General features: G+C 34.5%; 1 protein-coding gene across 2 annotated transcripts in view; it reads left to right on the top strand.

Annotated features, from left to right (window-relative positions):
- LRCH2 (leucine rich repeats and calponin homology domain containing 2) overlaps positions 1-8246 on the top strand; it is a 108692-nt gene extending 100446 nt beyond the window's left edge. For both annotated transcript variants that reach the window (XM_026478860.4, XM_026478858.4), the window contains one exon: positions 5492-8246. In XM_026478860.4, the coding sequence (XP_026334645.1) occupies positions 5492-5611 (120 nt within the window). In that variant the 3' untranslated portion in view covers positions 5612-8246. The remainder of the gene's footprint in view (positions 1-5491) is intronic.
- Positions 8247-20610: the final 12364 nt, after the last annotated feature.

Below are 20610 nucleotides of genomic sequence, written 5' to 3'. Positions count from 1 at the left end.
GTCTCAGTGCTGAGGGGCAGGGAAGGGAAATGATGCCTGTCTGCTCCTTTGTCCTTGAAGAGGCAATGCCACCTCTCTTAGATGTGCTCCAAGAAGGGGAACCACAGATTACGCAGTCTGCCCCCGGGTTAGCTGCTTGTGTTCTCTACAGTAGCAGTGCAGCACCCTCAAGGCTTTATACCAGCCATGCCACAGACCTCTAAAACGCCAGTATTTGAGCCCCACTGATTGCACCAAGTCCCCAGAATCAGCCTCTCTCCTTTTCCCTGTCAGTGGCTTTGGGGAATTATTTTCCTTGTGTGATCCCCTGTGTGCTCCTCTCTCTCTCACCTCTCTCTGTGACCAGGGCTTCTTCCTCCTGCAGCACTCAAGATTCTTTTCTCCCCCAAACCTCGCCTCCGCACCTCTGATCTTCCATGATGTGGCCTCCTCTCTCCCTCTGGTTGTGCATTTTTTCAGTCCTCAGATCGATTTCTTGGGTATTCAGAATGATTTGATATTTATCTAGCTGTGTTCCAGTAATGAGGCAAGCCTCATACTCTGCCATCTTAGCTCCTCCCCTAGAATATTTTTATCACCCCAGAAACCTCTTACCCATTAGTAGTCTCCCTTCCCATTTCCCCCACCATTCTGTCTCTATGGATTTGCCTATTCTAGACATTACATATAAATGAAGTCATACAATATGGGATCGTTTGTGTCTGCTTTTTTCATTTTGTATAAGGTTTTCAAGGTTCATCCATGTTGTAGCATAAAGCAGTACTTAAATTCTTTGAGTATTTTATTGTATGTAAATACCACATTTTATTTGTAATTCATAAGTTGATGGACATTTGGGCTGATTTCACTCATCGTTTATTATCAGTAATGCTGCTGTGAACAGTCATGAACAAATTTTGTTTTGACACACTTGTTACAGCTTTCTTTGTTATATACCTGGGAGTGGAATTGCTAGGTTATATGGTCACTCTGTGTTTATCTTTGAGGAACTGCCAAATTTTTTTCAATTTACATTTCCCCCAGCAGTGTTTGAGGATTCTAATTTGTCCACATTCTCATCAAAAATAATTATTGTTTACTTTTTTGATTTTAACCATCCTAGTGGTTTGAACTGGTAGGTATCTCATTGTGGTTTTAATTAACATTTCCTAATGGCTAATGATGTTGGACATATTTTCATGTGGTTATTGACATTTGTATATATTCTTTGGAGAAATATCTTTTCAAATCCTTTGCCCATTTGTTAATTGGAATATTCACTTTTTGTTATTGAGTTTTAGGTGTTTTTAATATAATCCATATATAAGTACTTTATGAGATCTATGATTTGCAAATGTTAGCTGTTGGTTTTTTTTAGAGGTGAACTGTATCAGGTTGAGAAAATTCCTTTCTGTTCCTAGTTACTGAGAGTTCTTATCAGTAGTGGATGTTGAATATTGTCAAATGCTTCTTCTACAACTACTGAGATGATAACATCCTTTTTCTTTCACAATATTGTGGCTTAGCTTGGTTGATTTTAAAATATTAACTCAAACCTGGATTCCTGGGATAAACCTTGGTCATCATAGATTTTGTTGTTTTTATATTGTTGAATTCAGTTTGCTAAAATTTTGTTTAGACTTTTTACATCTATGTTCATGGGGATATTGGTCTTTAGTTTTCTTTTATTTTAATATCTTTGCCTGACTTTTACTGTCAAGATAATGTTGATATCATGGAATAGCTTAGGAAATATTCCCTATTCTTCACTTTTCCTGAAGATTTTGTGTAGAGTTGATATTATTTCCTTTTAAAATATTTAGTCAAATTCTTTAATGAATCCATCTGGGCCAAGGGTTTTCGTTGTGGGGATGTTTTTAACTACAATTTTAATTTCTTTAATAGATACAGGGCTGTTCTGGTTTTCTATGTCTTCTTGCACAAGCTTCGGTATACTATCCTTCAAAGAATTTGTTTATTTCTTATTCTTATAAAGTTGCTTATAATGTCCCCTTATTATCAACTTAGTATTTGTAGAATCTCCTGTGATGTTATTTCTCTTATTCCTGATATTGGTAAATTATGTATTTTCTCTTTTTCTGATTAACCCAGGTAGAGGTTTATGAATTTTTAGAAATTTTCTCAATGAACTAATGTTTGGTTTCACTGATATTTTTTCTGGGTTTTATTTTATTGTTTTCCTCTCTCAACTTCATTTGTTCTTTCTTTCTGCTTGCCATTGGTTTGATTTGTTCTTTTTCCATCTTCTAAGGTGGAGGCTGAGGTCATTGATTTGAAACCTTACTTTCTTTTCTGACATTTCAGTGGTTATTTGAATAAATAAGCAAAACGTTAGGAGCGCAACAAATATTGTTGTAAAAATGGAGATAAGAAGATAGCTTTTGAGAATGCTTCTGATAGATGGGGTTTTACCAGTAGTATTTGGTGAATGGTTTATGGGAATAAGGAAGAAAGAAAAGATTATTATGAAAGAAAAAAGATTATTATGATTCTCAGGTTTATGTTGAGAGAGATTGAATAGTGTATTACTGGCTGTGGTATAATGTAAAAGGACAAGTTAATTTAGTGATGGAATAATTCTGCTGTGGATACATTGATTTTGATATGTTTGTTGAACATTCATTTGGCTATATCAAGTTCATATTTGTATCCAGAGCTCAGTAGAGAGATCATGGCAGGAAATAAAGGTTTGAAAGTCATCAGGATAGAAGATATAGTTGTTACTATTTGGGAATAGGAGCCCAGACTTGCCAAGGCTTCCCATGTTTCAAGAAACAGTGGATTTAGGGGCATCTGGGTGGCTCACTTGGTTAAGTGTCTGCCTTCAGGTCAGGTTATGATCCCAGGGTCGGACTCCCTGCTCAGTGGGGAGCCTGCTTCTCCCTCTTTGTCTGCCTGATGCTCCCCCTGCTTGTGCTTGCTTGCTCTCTCTCTCAAATAAATAAATAAAATCTTTAAAAAAAAGAAACAGTGGATTAAAAAAATAATATTTTGGGACTGCTGGGTGGCTCAGTCAGTTAAACAACTGACTCTTGATTTCAGCTCAGGTCATGATTTCAGTCCTGATATAGAGGCCTGCATGGGACTCCCCGCTCAGCAGGGAGTCTGCTTGGGATTCTTTCTTTCCCTCTCCCTCTGCCTCCCTCCCTTTCAAATAAATAAAAAATTTAAAAAATGTAATGTTTCTAGATTTGTAAAATACTGTGCTAACCAAGTATAATACAGTTATAAACCAGATGCGTCCTGTAGATGGTCTGTTTGCCATTCACTCTATCCCTTACTAGCTATTTTCCTGAGATGAATGTGTGTCCCAACTGAAGCAGTGGGCTGCATCGTTTTTCTTCAGAAATAGCTACCAAATTTATTTGTTGGTATACACATGCATGCAAACCTTCAGTTAACCCTTGCAGTTTTGATAAAGCTTTGAGAATACCAAAGAGAGGATATAGTATAAAAGAGAAGGGGTGAGGACAGAACCCTTGAAAACATTAAGAATGTTAGAAGACAAGCACCCGGCTGGCTCAGTCGGTAGAGCATGTGGCACTTGATCTTGGGGCCATGAGTTTGAGCCCCACGTTGGGAGTAGAGATTACTCACAAAAAAGAAGAAAAAAAAGAAAGACTGTTAGAGTAAGATCAGTGAAGGCTAATGAGATGTAATGCAAAGTTGCTTCTAAACCTTCTTTCTTATAGAATTGTGAAGATCAAATGACACATGGAGTAGGTAGTTGTTACTTATCAAATTCTAGGTCACTGGAACTAAGAAGCATCTAAGGAACTAACAAAACATCACTAGAAGCTGGAGGGAAGTAACCTTAAGATAAAAAAAAGTACTGAATCTCTTCATATATCAGAGACCATGGAACCTCAGAACTGGTAGAATGAATGAACCAGAGCGGTCAGTTTTGTACAGGACTGAAGAGTTTACAAAGCACTGCTACCACCAGACTATTCACTTTGTTTCTCACATGGTTCTAGCTTCAGGATAAAGAAACTGAGTCTCAGGGAATTTTATTACCTGTAGTACTTCATATTGCATGTCCATATTAAATGTCTTGGCTGGAAATGTAGCGCTCTTTCTACTCCAACAGAAGAGCTTAGGGAACATCTAGCATGACTGTCTCACTTTTAAAATATTTACTTATTATATGGATCAGATCAACCTCGCATCAAAACACCTGTAAAATAGAATCCCGTACCTGTAAAATAGAATCTGATATCATTAAAATCTATTGAAACAGCCATTTTAGAAGTAGAATTTACACAATGAGATATCATCTCACATCTGTTAGAATGGCTATCATCAAAAAGACAAAATGTTGGTGAGGATGTAGAGAAAAGGGAACCCTCATATGCTGTTGGTGGGAATGTAAACTGGTATAGCCACTACAGAAAACCGTATGCAGGTTCCCCAAAAAATTAAAAATAGAAATGCCGTAAGATCCAGCAATTCTACTGCTGAGTGTTTATCCAAAGAAAATAAAAATACCAGTTCAAAGAGATATATGCACTTCTGTGATCATTGTGGCATTATTTACAATAGCCAGGATATTGAAGTAACCTAAGTGTCCATCAACTGATGAATGAATACAGATGTGGTATATATATACAGTGGAATACTACTCAGCCATAAGAAGAATGAAATCTTGCCATTTGTGACATGGGTGGACCTTGAGGAAATTATGATAAGCAAATTAAGTCAGGCAGAGAAAAACAAATGCTGTATGTTTTCACTTACATGTGGAGTCTAAAAAAACCAAATGAACAAACAAAATGAAACAAAATGTACATTTTATTTTATTTTATTTTATTTTATTTTATTTTATTTTAAAGATTTTATTTATTTATTTGACAGAGACAGAGACAGCCAGCGAGAGAGGGAACACAGGCAGGGGGAGTGGGAGAGGAAGAAGCAGGCTCATAGAGGAGGAGCCTGATGTGGGGCTCGATCCCACAACGCCAGGATCATGAAGGCAGACGCTTAACTGCTGTGCCACCCAGGCGCCCCAAAATGTACATTTTAGATACAGAGAACAGAATGGTTTTTGCCAGAGGAGAGTAGGTGAAATCAGGTGATGGGGGCTCAAGAGGTACAAACTTTCAGTTAAAAAATAAGTCCTGGAGATAATGTACTGCATAGTGACTACAGTCAGTAATATTGTAGAGTATACTTACAGTTGCCAAGAGAGTAAATCCTAAAAGTTAACTTTGTATTGTGATGGATGGTACTAGACTTATTGTGGTGATCATTTTGCATTATACTCTATGCATATTTCAAATCATTATGTTTTACACCTGAAACCAATAGATTGTTACATGTGAATTACACCTCAATAAGAGAATTAAAACATTAGAATTTAACTAAATTAGAATGGTGTACTTTTTACTTGAAGTTTTACGGGAAACATTTTTAAAATCCAGTTCTGACTTGTTTAGGCTTTACTGCACTATTAAAAAACAAATGTTCTGATATCATTTATTTTGTTTTTCAGGAAAGACTGTGTTTGCCTCATCATATTTTGGAAGAGAGAGGTCTTGTGAAAGTTGGTGTCACAGTTCAGGCTCTTCTTGAATTACCTACAACCAAGACATCTCAGCTTTCTACAGCTTGATGTAACATTTCAAAATTATAAGTGTATAGTTGCATTTATTTGAAGTGATTTCAAATATCTCAAATTCATGATAAGAATGTCTAGTCAAAAATAATTTTATTAGGTCAAGCCTTAGGTTTAAAAAATTCATGTTAAAACATCAAAATTAAATTTGAATTGCCCAAACTTCTTTTGGGGGGGAAACTGGATTAACTTAATAAGAGTTTTTGGTAAATTCAAATTCTCTTTTTACTAAGTCAGTTGATAACCTTGATTATTTTTCAAAAACCAGATTGATACTAAATTTAAAATGTGGTTTCAATTTAATAATCACATTAGGTTTAATTTTTTATATCATAGCGTACTAGTAAACACCTGGATGAGGTAATCATTTTTTTACCGATTTAAAACTATATTTGAGTTATTTAATACACTTCTGATTCTAGTTTATACACAGTTTCTTCAATCTTTGGTCTTAGTTTTCTAGAAAAAAATGAGTAGAAAATGCAGAACTCTGGCTTTATATTAAATTCTTTTAGTATTATAGGTTGGTGCCAAAATATTTTCAGTTGTACTGTAGATTGTTTACATGTGAAGTGCCTGTGTAATTGATGACTCTTAGTCTTAAGCATTTTTGCAATTTCTTTTTATGTATTAATGGAATCAATGGAACTTTAAAATATTTTAGTAGATTTTGTAAGGTCAGTAATATGTGAGGATTTAAATATGCCTCACATTGTGACATTTGTGGTTTTTTATTTAGTCCATTGCAGTTTTCCTTAAATTGGTTATGTCATGTTGTCAAAAAAAACCCCAATGTTAATATGCTTAATTTATGCTATTTAATTTTGCAAAACTTAATCATCTTTTAAAATGTATTATTTGAAGAGTATTTTATTTCTGTATTGAAAATGTTACACAAAGCAGTAAGGTTTTTGAGAAGTAGCAAAGTACTAATTATCAAGGACATTTTGATAAAACTGCCAAAGTTTGGGTTTATGTTTTGACTTTCAGTAACATTATGTCAGTATGCTGCCATTAGTTTTATTCAGATTCAGAGAGCAGCAATTGAAGAATAGATTTTTATTTGAAATCTGGCCATCCGTGGATCCTGTAAATCTTATGATCCTCAATTAACAAGATGTTGAATTAAAGACCATTCTATAAATATTTTCATAAGTATACTATGTTACAAGTCCTTGTTTAATTTGGAGATGGATAAATTTGTTGGTAGTAGTGCAGGAATTTTTCAAAAACATTACTGTAATGAATAACTCAGTTTGCTATAGGAGAAACTTAGTATAATTACTTTTGTAGTAGCCAAGCAAGTACCATATCTTAAATATGTGATTATTTGCACTTGTTACCTCTTAATATGGATGCAACTTATTAAAAGTGTTGGCCTGGGTATTTCAAAGGGTATATATAAAAGGTAAAAACTAGTGTGCCAAATGGTATAGTAAGGGTTGTTTTAGGAACAACTCAACTAGTTTTGATCAGTTGGCATGAAGCCATATAATTAAATTGTGGCATCAGAATACAGATGTGTTCTTTACATTCCCCAAGTGTGAAATTGGAGCTTTTAAAGAATTAAAGCTTCTTATGACTATAAGGTTTAAAAATTAAATTATTAGTAATTTATTACTTTAACTATTTGAGCTAATTAGTTACTATTTTTCAGTTGGATCTAAAAAAAACTTCATTGGCATAATCAATCTCCCTAGTGAAAACTTGGGTAATAAAGGTAAGAAATGGCAAATAAATATCTTAAGTTGTTAGTTTTTATTGTAGAAATTGACAATGTTACAAATAAAATGACCAGTAAAAGCTACAGCAATCATTCATACTGCTTTCATAGTTATCATGCTGTAGGAGTCCTCTTAATAATCAACCTAGATGTTAATTATTTTACAAGTATTTTCCTATTTCATATCATTGAAATATTAGTGAAATTATAGGCCATTTCCTTATTGCATTTCACTTACTTGTCAGTTATTACCTTAAAGGGAAGATACACCAGAACCTTATTGTAGCATTCTTTACTGCAAAGCAAAATTCCATTTAAGATGGAGCCATCTGAGGGCTGTATCATGTTAGTTTATTTACTGTACTGCCAGAAGGCAACACCACCTCTAAGTCGGTTTCTCAGCATAGTCCCCAAGGACACATTTTACCAAGGCTCTGATATATTTCTTTTATTAGTTTTTAAATAAGTATAAATTTTATTCTAAAGGGTTTTTATGGTTATTTTATAGTTATTTTACTTCATCAATTATTGAATTAAGAATGATTATAATTATTTGAATTGGATTTGTGATTTGAAGAGGGTTAATCAAACTGAAATATTTTATTAGGCCCTAAAAAATGTAGTAGATAGCTACTTCTGCTAAATTTTATTACTGTATGGCACAAGAAAGAAGTGATGTTGGATATGTTAGAATTGAAATAAGGAGTAAAAATGCATTACCATTTGTTTAATAATTATCTCTACAGAATGCTAGTTTATTGACTTTTCTAAGTGAATTTTTTGAAGAATTCAGAAATCTTTGTATTGGTCACAGATCTATCATAATTGATTTTCTGATGCATTTAAAAATAAATGGAACACTAAATGTATATTACCGATGCAAACTGTGGATAAAGTTGAATGAAAAAATTAAAGTCTGAGATTTCTTTTCTCCTTTTCTACCTCTTCTCTCAACATCACAGCATCCATCTTTTCTAGGTATTTGGTAGCTTGTGTCTATATTCTCTACTATGGAAAAATAGACTTCAAGAGGATATTCCACGTAAGTTAAGAGTCCAGATTCTCTTTACATCGTGTTATTTTCAGTAGACAATGTTTTCTTTAAAACACAATAATTTTCTAAGATATCTTCACAAAATAAATCACCTTTATATAAGTTAAACTCTTAATATATATAAGTGTCAGATAAACCTTTACATAAAATAAAAAATAGGATAGGTCAAATTGTGATTATTTGTATTGTAGATGTTACTGTGAGGTATATAATTGAATTACCTTAAGCAATTTGATTAAAAAATAGTCTTTCATTTTCAAGTAATTCTAGTTTTTAAAAATTCCACATATTTATGAACATGATTGTCGTTTATTCATAATTGTTACTCATCCTTAAAGTGGAAGGTTATTCAGGTAAATAATATTAAAGATTATATTGCCCCTGTTTTATAGTCACCCTAAAGTCTCAGATTTAAAGAAGTACTTAAGTAAGTAAATATTTGGCATAAGTTGTTTGAAAAGTACTCTAATTTTACCACAGAATTTTGAATTGTCTTTATTTGCTTTAATAAATTTTGATGTTGTACATGGAATGGTTCTAAGGATCTCAGGAACCTATTTCAGCATCCAGAGTGCTCTGAGAGACTGGGTTCCCTTTGATACCTTACTGTATATTGAATTAATTTGGAAATGCCTAGATATCTTCTGTTCCTTAAGGCACAATCTCTTCTATTTCTGTATTTTAAAACATGACCAAAATCCCTATGCTTATGGTGTTTAAATAGCTTAGAATTTCCACAGTGTGTGTTTGTGTTTTGTGCAAGGCTCTAGCTGTTGTAGCAAAGTAGAGTCTTAACTACATTGGAAAATCAGAGTTTTTAGAAGTTATGAGAATTCTGACATCAGTAGTTTAGGATGGGAAGTTGCCGATTGAATCATTTAAAAGTTACCATAATTTGTAAAAAGAGAAGATTCTTTAAAATGTGATCTTTTAGGGGCACCTGGGTGGCTCAGTCATTAGGCGTCTGCCTTCGGCTCAGGGCGTGACTCCGACAGTCTGGGATCCAGTCCCGCCTTGGGCTCCTCCGCTGGGAGCCTGCTTCTTCCTCTCCCACTCCTCCTGCTTGTGTTCCCTCTCTCGCTGGCTGTCTCTCTCTCTCTCTCAAATAAATAAATAAATAAAATCTTAAAAAAAAAAAATAAAATGTGATCTTTTAAAAAATTTGAAGAAATTATTGTAATCTATTTTCTTTGATTCTCAAATATATAATTTTATTACCCTGCCACTTTAAGATTAGAAAAAATTAATTCATTTTTACTGTATGCCATTAGTATTCATCAAGCGTCTACCTGAATAAGTGAGAAATATATTAGGTGTGTACATATGCAAATGTATAAATAGAAATAGATTTTTCAGATAGCAAATTGAATTTTCTAGAACTTTGTTCGTGTATTGCAGTCACTTCTAATGCAAAGAAATAAAAAGTAATGTATAATTTATGAAGTAGCAATTAAAATTATGCTATAGGACAGTGATTCTTACACATAATATGCATATGGATCACCTAGTGACCTTATTGACCAAATAACAATTGATTCAACAGTTCAAGGATGGGCTTTGAGATTCTGCATTTCTAAGAAGCTCCCAAGTGATGCTGATCCTGCTGGTCGAGTGACCAGTTTTAGTAATAAGGCTGTATGGTTGTTCAAGCTTTATATTGATTTCAGTTTATTATATTATACAATAGTAGTTTGATATTTTACGTGATGCTTCAAGGTCTTTATAACAAGTACTTAACATTTTTTAATAGGTCTCTTTTCTGAATTGTGTTCTACTTTATTAAGGACTTTTAGATTTTCTTTTATGGTTTTATTTAATTATTTTTTTAAGTTATTATTTTAATTCCAGTTAGTTAACATACGTGTTTTATTAGTTTCAGGTGTACAATGTAGTGATTCAACAAATCTATACATCACCTGGTGCTCATGACAGGTGCACTCCTTAATCTCCATCATCTATTTGACCCATTTCCATAAACTCCCTCTTCTTTTATGGTTTTAAAAGATGTGCTTTATGCTCTGATTAATATTATTTCATATTTTTATTTTCTTTTAAAAATCTATTTTAAACACACATGACCATGTAATTTAAAAGTAAATTAGTCACATGAATAATAAGACATATATTTATAAAATCCAAACAAGTTAATATAATGTTAAATTAGCGACTATTAACATATAACACCTTTCTTTTTTGGAATGCTTAGAAAACTACACCTATTTTTCATGGTGTTGATGTTAGTCCATTCTCCTCTTGCTAGGCAACAAGTCCCCTTTTGGTTTTAAGCTCAAAGCATACTCATTCTTTCAGGCTACCATGATGAATGTAAAATTTGAGCCATATACAATACGTATTTATTTTATATATTTATGATTTTTTTTATCAGAGTTGATACCAATTTTTGTAATTTTCAATTACAGATTATATCCCCACCAAACAAATTGGAAAAGGTATTTATTTTTTTCATTCATTTTTATGGTAAATTGTATTGACTTAAAACGACTTAAAACATTTGGAGTCATTTATTTTAATGCCTTCCAAAGCACGTGGTATAGTCCGTTCAAAAACAAATTAAAATCCAAGTTCGCCTGAATTACCAAGGGCAGTCGAATGTCTTCTGTGGGAAGATGATTCATTTACTCTGAAGAAAATATGGGAAGGTTAATAATTAAATATAAAGAAGGGAGGGAGAGCAGAATCATGTGGAGCATTAAACTAGATGCCTTTTTATAATTGAATTATAAATAATGCAATTTATATGTTTTTACTTATGTTTATCTCTCATTCTTAATCTTTAAAATTTAAGATTAGTATTAGAAATTAGTATAATGCTATAACCCAAATTATAAAATTGCACTTAATTGTATATAATCATGCTCATTAGTAAAGAAACATGTATGAAATATATACATTTTTTTTACAAAATGTACAAATACACCAAATGTACAAAGGTACCAACATGCAAAATATTGTTATAATTCCTTGTTATTTGGTACCACCAAATTTCCAGGTTTTTTATGTATAAGGAATAGTTAATGATACACTCTTAGGTATAATCATAAAAAATTTAATGCCATAAAAGATTTTAGAATTTGTGTACTGCTGCTCTTCTATGCTTCAGACTAGGAAGCTGTGGCCTAGAATTATAGGACACAGAGGCCAAAAATAAATCCATACCTATATGGTCAATTAATCTATGACAAAGGAGAAAGCACAATGGGGAAAAGACAGTCTTTTCAATAAAGAAAACCTCAAAATGGATTAAAAACCTAAATGTGTGAGACATGAAACTATAAAACTCTGAAAAAAGGAGATAGTACTTTCTTGGACATTGGTCTTAGCAACATCATTTATGTATGTGTCTCCTCAGGCAAGGAAAACAAAAGCAAAAATAAACTATTGGGACAACACCAAAATAAAAGGCTTTTCCACATTGAAGGAAATCATAAAACAAAAAACCAACCTACTGACTGGAGAATATATTTGCAAATGATGTTTCAATAAGGGGTTAATATCCAAAATATATGAAGAACTTATGCAACTCAACACTAAAAAACCTCAGACAATCCAATTAACAAATGAGCAGAGGTTGGTAAGTTCTTAATAGATTTTGGATACTAACCCTTTATCAGATATGTCATTTGCAAATATCTTCTCCCATTCTGATAGTTGCCTATTTTGTTGATTGTTTCCTTCACTGTGCAAAAGCTTTTTATCTTGATGAAGTCCCAATGGTTTATTTTTGCTTTTGTTTCCATTGCCTCAGGAGATGTGTCTAGTAAGAAGTTGCTATGGCCAATGTCAAAGAGGTTACTGCCCATGTTCTCCTCTCAGATTTTGGTGGTTTCCTGTCTCACATGTAGGTTTTTAATCCATTTTGAATTTCTTTTTGTGTATCATGTAAGAAAGTGGTCCAGTTTCATTCTTCTGCAAGTAACTGTCCAGTTTTCCCAACACCATTTGTTGAAGAGACTGTCTTTTTTTCCGTTGAATATCCTTTCCTCCTGCAATGTCTATAAAGAATTTATCAAACTCAACACCCAAACAACAAATAATCCTGTTAAGAAATGGGCAGAAGACATGATTAGACATTTTCCCAAAGAAGACATCCAGATGGCTAACAGACACATGAAAAGATACTCAATATCACTCATCATCAGAGAAATACAAATCAGAACTACAATGAGATACCACCTCACACCTGTCAGAATGGCTAAAATTAACAACACAAGAAACAACAGGTGTTGGCAAGGATGCAGAGATAGGGGAACCCACTTATACTGTTGGTGGAAATGCAAACTGGTCCCACTCTGGAAAATAGTATGGGGGTTCCTCAGAAAGTTAAAAAAAGGGGTGCTTGGGTGGCTCAGTTGGTTAATCGTCTGCCTTCGGCTCAGGTCATAATTCCAGGGTCCTGGGATCGAGCCCCACATTGGGCTCCCTGCTCAGCAGGGAATCTGCTTCTCTCCATCCCTCTGCCTCTCTCCCTGCTCATGCTCAAATGAATAAATAAAAATCTTAAAAAAAAAAAGTTAAAAATAGAACTACCCTTGGGGCATCTGGGTGACTCACTCAGTTGAGTGTTTGCCTTTGGCTCAGGTCATGATCTCAGGGCCCTGGGATTGAGCCCTGTGTCGTGCTCCCTGCTCAATGGGGAGTCTGTCCATCTGCCTCTCCCCCGCCCCTGTTCATGCTCTCTCTCTTTCAAGTAAATAAATAAATTCTTTAAAAAAATTAAAAAAATAGAGCTACCCTATGACCCAGCAATTGCATTACTAGGTATTTACCTATAGGATACAAAAATGCTGATTTGAAGGGGCAAATGCACCCTGATGTTTATAGCAGCATTATCTACAATAGCCAAATTATGGACAGAGCCCAACTGTCCACCAACTGATGAATGGATAAAGAAGATGTGGTATATATACAAAATGGAATATTAGCCATAACAAAGAATGAAATCTTGCCATTTGCAATGACATGGATGGAGCCATAGGGTACTATGCTAAGCAAAATAAGTCAGTCAGAAAGACAAATACCATATGATTTCACTCATGTGGTGTTTAAGAGACAAAACAGATGAACATAGGGGGTAGAAAAAAAATAGAGGGAGGCAAACCATAAGAGACTTTTAACTATAGGGAACAAACAGGGTTGCTGGAGGGGAGGTGGGCAGAAGGATGAAGTATTAAGGAGGGCACTTTTGATGAGTGGGTGTTACATGTAAGTGATGAACCACTAAATTCTACTGAAACTAATATTGCACTGTATGTTAACTAACTAGAATTTATCTTTAAAAGATTTGTTTATTTGAGAGGGAGAGAAAGAGGGAGTGGGGGAGAGGGGCAGAGGGGCAGAGGGACGTGGAGAGAGAGACAATCTCAAGCAGACTCCCTGCTGAGCATGGAGTTTAACTCAGGGCTTAATCCCATGACCCCCAGACCATGACCTGAGCCGAAATCAAGAGTCGGATGCTCAACTGACTGAGCCACCCAGGAACCCCACTAACTAGAATTTAAATGAAAATTTGAAACATCAAAAAATATGAACAAAGGACCTGAACAGACATTTTTCCAAAAAGGACATACAGATGGCCAACAGACACATGAAAAGATGCTCAACATCATTCATGATGAGGGAAATGCAAAACCACAATGAGATATCACCTCAAATCAGTCAGAATGGCTAGAAAAAAAAGGGACAAGAAATAGCAAGTGTTGGCAAGGACATGAAGAAAAGAGAACCCCTCATGCACTATTGGTGGAAATGTAAATGGGTGCAGCCACTGTGGAAAACACTATGCAGGTTCCTCAAAAATTTAAAAATAAAAATACTATGATCCAATAATTTCACTTCTAGATATTTACTGAAAGAAAACAAAAATGCTAATTTGAAAAGATATATGCATCTCTATGTTTATTGCAGCATTATTTACAATAGTCAACATATGGAAGCAGCCCAAGTGTCCATTGATAGATAAATGGATAAAGGTGTGTGTGTGTATGTGAGAGAGAGAGAGAGAGAGAAAGAGAGAGAGAGAGAGATGGAATATTAGCCATAAAAAAGAATGGGATCTTGCCTTTTGTGACAACATGGATGGACCTTGAGAGTATTATGCTAAGTGATATAAGTCAGAGAAAGACAAATACCACATGATTTCACTTGTATGTGGAATTCAAAAAACAACGTACAAACAAAAAAACAGATTCTTAAATACAGAGAACAAACTGGTGGCCGCCAGAGGAAGTTGGGTGTGGGGATGGGTGAAATAGATAAAGGGGATTAAGAGGGACAAACATCAAATTATAAATAAGCCACAGGGATGAGAAGTATAGCATAGGGAATACAGTCAATAATATTGTAATAACATTGTATGGTGGCAAATGGTAACTATACTTATCATGGTGAGCATTGAGTACTGTACAGAAATGATGAATCAATATGTTATACACCTGAAACTAGCATAACATATATAATTCTACTTCAATAATTAAAAAACCCCACTTTTCAAGCATTTACTACATACCTGGTGTTGCTGTTGTAGGTCCTAGTGGTAATAGAGATGATGAAGACACGGTCTTTTTGTTTGGAGCTTTACAAAATAAATCTGTTGCCAGTTTCTGGCTGATGCATTAAAAAAGTTATTTAATATATGTTCATAATATTAAATTTTGCTGTTGAAATTTATCATTCTTCATGCTCATGTTTTGCAATCTAAGTTTTAACATTTACCTCCCAGTATTACAGTTGTCATTGAAAATTCATTTCTGCTAGTTGGTCCCAATAATCCTGTTTCTTTGAGAAATAATCCTATTTAGTTTGAATAATTGTATATTACACTTATGTGGAGAAAATATATTCACATATTAGTCAATTATTTTATATATGACTATGTTTCATAAAATTATATATTTTCCTAAAAATAACATTTTGAAATCATTTTTGAAGTCTTTCTCCGTGTGAAGTTTTAGAATATTTCACGTTAGTTTAAATGTAATGCTTTTGTGTTTATGGTTTGATTTATTTTAGATATACCATTAATACATCTCTGAAACTCTGATTTTTTTTTTTTTTAATAGTGAGAGAGAGAGCTTGAGGGTGGGAGGGGCAGGAGAGGGAGAGAGAGAATCTCCCAACATGGGGCTCCGTCTCATGACCCTGAGATCATGACCTGAGCAGAAATCAAGAGTGGGAAGCTTAACGGACTGAGCCACCGAGGCGCCACTGAAGCTCTGATAGTTTTTGTCCTAGGGAAATGTTAACTGAAAGTATTTTTAAAAAAGGTTTATCTATTTTTTATTTTTTTAAAGATTTATTTATTTACTTGAGAGAGAGTGCGAGTGGGGGGAGGGTAGAGGGAGATAATTTCCAAGCTGACTCCACACTGAGCGTGGAGCCTGATGCAGGGCTCCATCTCACTACCCATGAGATTATGACCTGAACTGAAACTAAGAGTCAGATGCTCAACAGACTGAGCCACCCAGGCTCCTCTCAAAAGTATTTTTATTTTATTTATTTATTTATTTATTTATTTATTTATTTATTTATTTAAAGATTTTATTTATTTATTCGACAGAGATAGAGACAGCCAGCGAGAGAGGGAACACAAGCAGGGGGAGTGGGAGAGGAAGAAGCAGGCTCATAGCGGAAGAGCCTGATGTGGGGCTCGATCCCATAACGCCAGGATTACGCCCTGAGCCGAAGGCAGATGCTTAACTGCTGTGCCACCCAGACGCCCCTAGTTTTTAAACAAACAATATGGTACAAGGATACATTCCTTATTTTCTGTACTTGTTTTTAGATGCTTTTGATATTTGAAAATCATATTGGTAAGATTTATGTCAGTAGGGATATCATTCTTTAATTGCTCTTTTATTCATTTGACCTGTTATTTCCAAATGTTTTCTCTATCAGCAGCCAAGTTGGTGCTGATAAATGCAAAGGGAAATGTCTTTCTTTCTCCTGGATCTTTTCATAAACCAAGGTGGCTTTTTAATGTTGCTTCTGTACTTTTCAGCCTGGTTAATCTACAGGAAGGAAAGAAGGGAACACCACAAGTAATGTTGTGTTGCTTTGTGGCCTAGACCCAAGTGTTTTTCAGCCAGACCCAATGGGTTGATGTGGAACTACTAAAAAATAAGATGTAATATTTAGTGAGTTGTTACTATGTGCATAGCATTATACTGTATCTTTTCAAGCATTATCTGATGTAATCCTCAGAATAACCCTGTGAGATCGGTACTGTAATTATTTTACTTTTATAGATGAGGAAAACTAGTCTAGAGGTTAAGTAGTCTGCCCAAATTTACCTGTGTCATAGGTGGAAATCTAGAAGACTAAGTATATCCAACATCAAAAAATGTTTATTCTATCACAGCACCTCTTGGAAATAACGTTCTGTGTTCCTCCTAAGGAATTAATTGTCATGCATCCTTCACTTGCTTATTTTTGTATTTTAAACTATATTTGCTCTATGGCATATGTATATATCTGTTTTCTGTGTACATATGAATAGTAAATTATTAGCTTATATTTGCATTTTAATTATTTTTCTTATATGGGGAAATGTCTTGAAAAATTTGAAATAACATTAGGCACTATGGCATGTCTTAATACTTGAGTTGTAAATCATTTAGAAAATACTCAATATCTGTTACATGCCAAGCATTGTGTCCTGAGTACCAGATATGCACTGGTGAGTGAGACAGATATTCGTACCCTCATGGGTCTCATAGTCATGGCAGTCTTTCAATATTGTGTGTCTTGTTTAAGAGTTGTGTTTTGTAAGTCTTCTATGACTATTAAATGTAAATGCTTTATCACTTACCATTTGATTTATACCTCACTCTTAGAAGTAATATGATGGTTTGCAATAAAAGTAATCAATAAAAACCCTCATATATCCAGTTAAGATAATAATCCAATAAAGAGCCAATAAAGAATACAAGCCATGTAATGGGTTGTGTAGGGGAACAATTAAGCAGAAAACCCAGACTCAAGTCAATTACTACAGTTTTATTAAAAATTTAGGTCTCACCCTCCTGCCAGATAAGGAATACATTTGTACAGGAAGATTGCTCTTTCCCTAGGCTTTGGAGATCATTCAGTACTGCATTTGCTGAACCTTAAGTGTAATAAACTCTGTTATGCATTGTGCACAGAGCATAGGCTTTGTAGGACAGACCCTTTATTTTTTTTTTTTGTAATTTTATTTTTTTATAATAATTTTTTATTATATTATTTATGTTAGTCACCATACAGTACATCCCTAGTAGGACAGACCCTTTAATCCCAAATTCCTTTACTAGCTATGGAACTCTGTGCTAACTTAACCTGTCTATTTGGCTACTACATAGAGCAGATGAAATGGAAATTTTGTAGATTGCCCAGCATAGCTCCTCATGTAAGGTAGGTTTCCTCCATTTCGATATTAAGCATGTAGACGGTCAAAGATATTTTGTTGTGAAAATTATATCCTAATTCATACAGAAGCCTTATATTGGTCAGCCACAGGATTACCTGTAGGTAGGTACGAAAGTTTCTTTATGAAGGAGTATCATCTATTTAAAAGTCTAACAGTTGTTCAGTTGAAAGTCCTGATTTCCACTATAATGCAGAAGAGATTGCTTTAAACCACAAGGTATTAATTATCTCCTTAGCAGTAAAATAACTTTAATATGTTTCCTACCATATTAAACACTTCAGTCTTAAGCGGGAATGCTCTCTCAGTGGTCCAACCAGAGATAATTTATACAAATTATAAATGTTTCAAGTCTTTGCATTCATCCCCACATTTTCTCAGTTGGTGAATTTCCTTTACACTTTATTTATTAAATAGAAATGATCATCGGGAACTCCCTAATATTTCCACTTGTAAACTTAACTACCCTTACAACTATTGGATCATTCAGGATTCTTAGAACGGAAGATGTGTCTTTCCACTTATCAAAGGCCACCTGTTCTCTGAAGAAAAAATAATGTACTTTTTTTGTTAATTAATTTTCTTGCCTCCACCTTGTTACCATCAACATAAAAGCATATGCTAGTGTTTGCTATTTGAAAACAATCACAAAACTCCTACAGTACTCCCAGCAATTGATTGCTTTTCCTGCTTGCCTACAAACCCAAATCTTTTAGAGGACTACTTATGGTGTCACCACTTCTTCACCTCCCATTCATCCCTCAAACTGCCTGTTCTAGTTTCCAGTCTCATCTCTTCACCGACAATGATTGCTCTCGCCAAAATCACCATGATCTCAGTGTTGCCAGATAATGGTCAGTTCTTCATTAACATCTGTTTGACCTCTCGCCAGCTTTCATCATAGTTGACCTCTCCCTCCTTGAAACATTCTCCTCTTATGTGTTTATGACACTGTATTCTCCCAATTTGCCTCTGTATCCCCCTGGCTACTCCTACCCTACTGAGTGTTTCGCAAACATTAGTATGCACAAAATCACTTTGAAATGCAGATTCCTGGGCATTCTCAAGTTCTGATTTAAGAGCTCTGAATTAAGCCTAGGAACCTATCTTTAACCAGTACCCCAAGAGATTATGATATATAAATAAATCTCAGTTTTGAAAACCTTTGCTCTTTAGGTCTCATTCCTGTGCCTCCCCTCTGTCTACACTTTCTCTTTTTAAGAAGTCATCCATTTCTATCTGTGTCAGTGCTTCTCAACTCTAGCTGCAATATAGAATCACCTAGGAGCTTTTGAAAAACGTCAGTGCCCATTACACACCAAGTAGACAGAAATGCTGGGAATGGAACCAGGACTGTAGTATTTTTAAAAGCTTCCCAGGTTATTCTCATTTGCAGCCAGGGTTGAGAATCACACTATTCTTCAGATGTAGAACTTTTGTCTTTAGGTCAACTGTTTCTGAGTTTCAAAAGTATGTATCCAATTGCCTACTTAACGTTATATTGCTGTATCTCAGACATTCTAATCCTAAAATGGTCAATAAAGAACTACTGATTGTGCACCTGGCCTCAGACACATTCATACCCATAGAAATAAATGTTAGTATCATCCATTCAGTTGCTTATCACAGGAAACTGGGAGTCCTCTTTGATTTTTTTTAACTTTATTTTTCATATTCAATTCATTAGTAAGACTTGTCACTTTTTTTGACAAATCAAATGGAAATTTTATTTATTAAAAATTATTTTTTTATTTGAGTGTAGTTGACACAATGTTAAAATACTTGCAGGTTTATGACATAGTGAGTTTCTGTATATTATGCTATGATTTGTCATTTTACTTTCAGAATATATCTCCGCTCTGTCTCATTTTTCTCATCTCTACCATCAGGATGCTAACCCAAGCACCATCATCTCTTGTCTGGACTGCTGCAAGACTTTTAACTGGCCTCGTTTCCAAACCGACTTACCCAGTCCTTACTCCACATGGCAAACTCAAGTGACCTATTAACCATAAATTCTCATGTCATCTTCCTACTTAAAAATATCTCACTTACAATAAACCCTGGCATACCTCTCCAATTTCAGCTCTACTAACTCTGCCTACAACTCACCATGTTTAAACCATACATTTCCTTTCTGTCACTGATGCCACCAGTGTATCACGGCCTTTTTATACTGCTGAAAATGCAATTTCCACATGGCTGGCTTCTTATTTGTCTTGGAGGTGTCCTCCTCAGAGTTTCCCCCTATTCTATAACATAACACCCTGTTGATTTCTTCGTAGTTCATCTTAATGTGACATTTTAGTTTGTGTTTATAATTCTTCTAGACTAGTTTGTAAGATTCCTTACGTCAGGGATCTTACTATGTATTGTTCATTACTTTATCTTCTTTAGGTAACACAGTACCTTCCACTTAGTAAGGGCTCAATACAAACTGAGTTATGAGTAATTCAATTTAATTAATATCCCCAGATAGCTAAATTAAATGACTCCCTGAACCTCCACTTCTATTCACTGAGCTTGGCCAATTTCAGTTCATCGTTCAAATACAGGATTTCTCAGACTTCTCTTTGCCACCCCACCCCCATTAATTTAAGCTCCCTTCTATACATTCTTATACTGTTTTATTTTATTTTTTAAAGTTTTTATTGAAATTCCAATTATTTAACATGCGCTGTAATATTAGTTTCAGATGTATAATACAGTGATTGAGCAATTCCACACACCCTGTGCTCATCACAGCAAGTACACTCTTTAATCCCCATCACCTATTTAACCCATCCCCCCACTCACCT

This window comes from Ursus arctos, chromosome X (assembly GCF_023065955.2).
Source record: "Ursus arctos isolate Adak ecotype North America chromosome X, UrsArc2.0, whole genome shotgun sequence".
Classification (NCBI taxonomy): domain Eukaryota; kingdom Metazoa; phylum Chordata; class Mammalia; order Carnivora; family Ursidae; genus Ursus; species Ursus arctos.
Note: the sequence above shows the minus strand (reverse complement) of the source record. Positions and strands in the feature narration are given on the sequence as shown.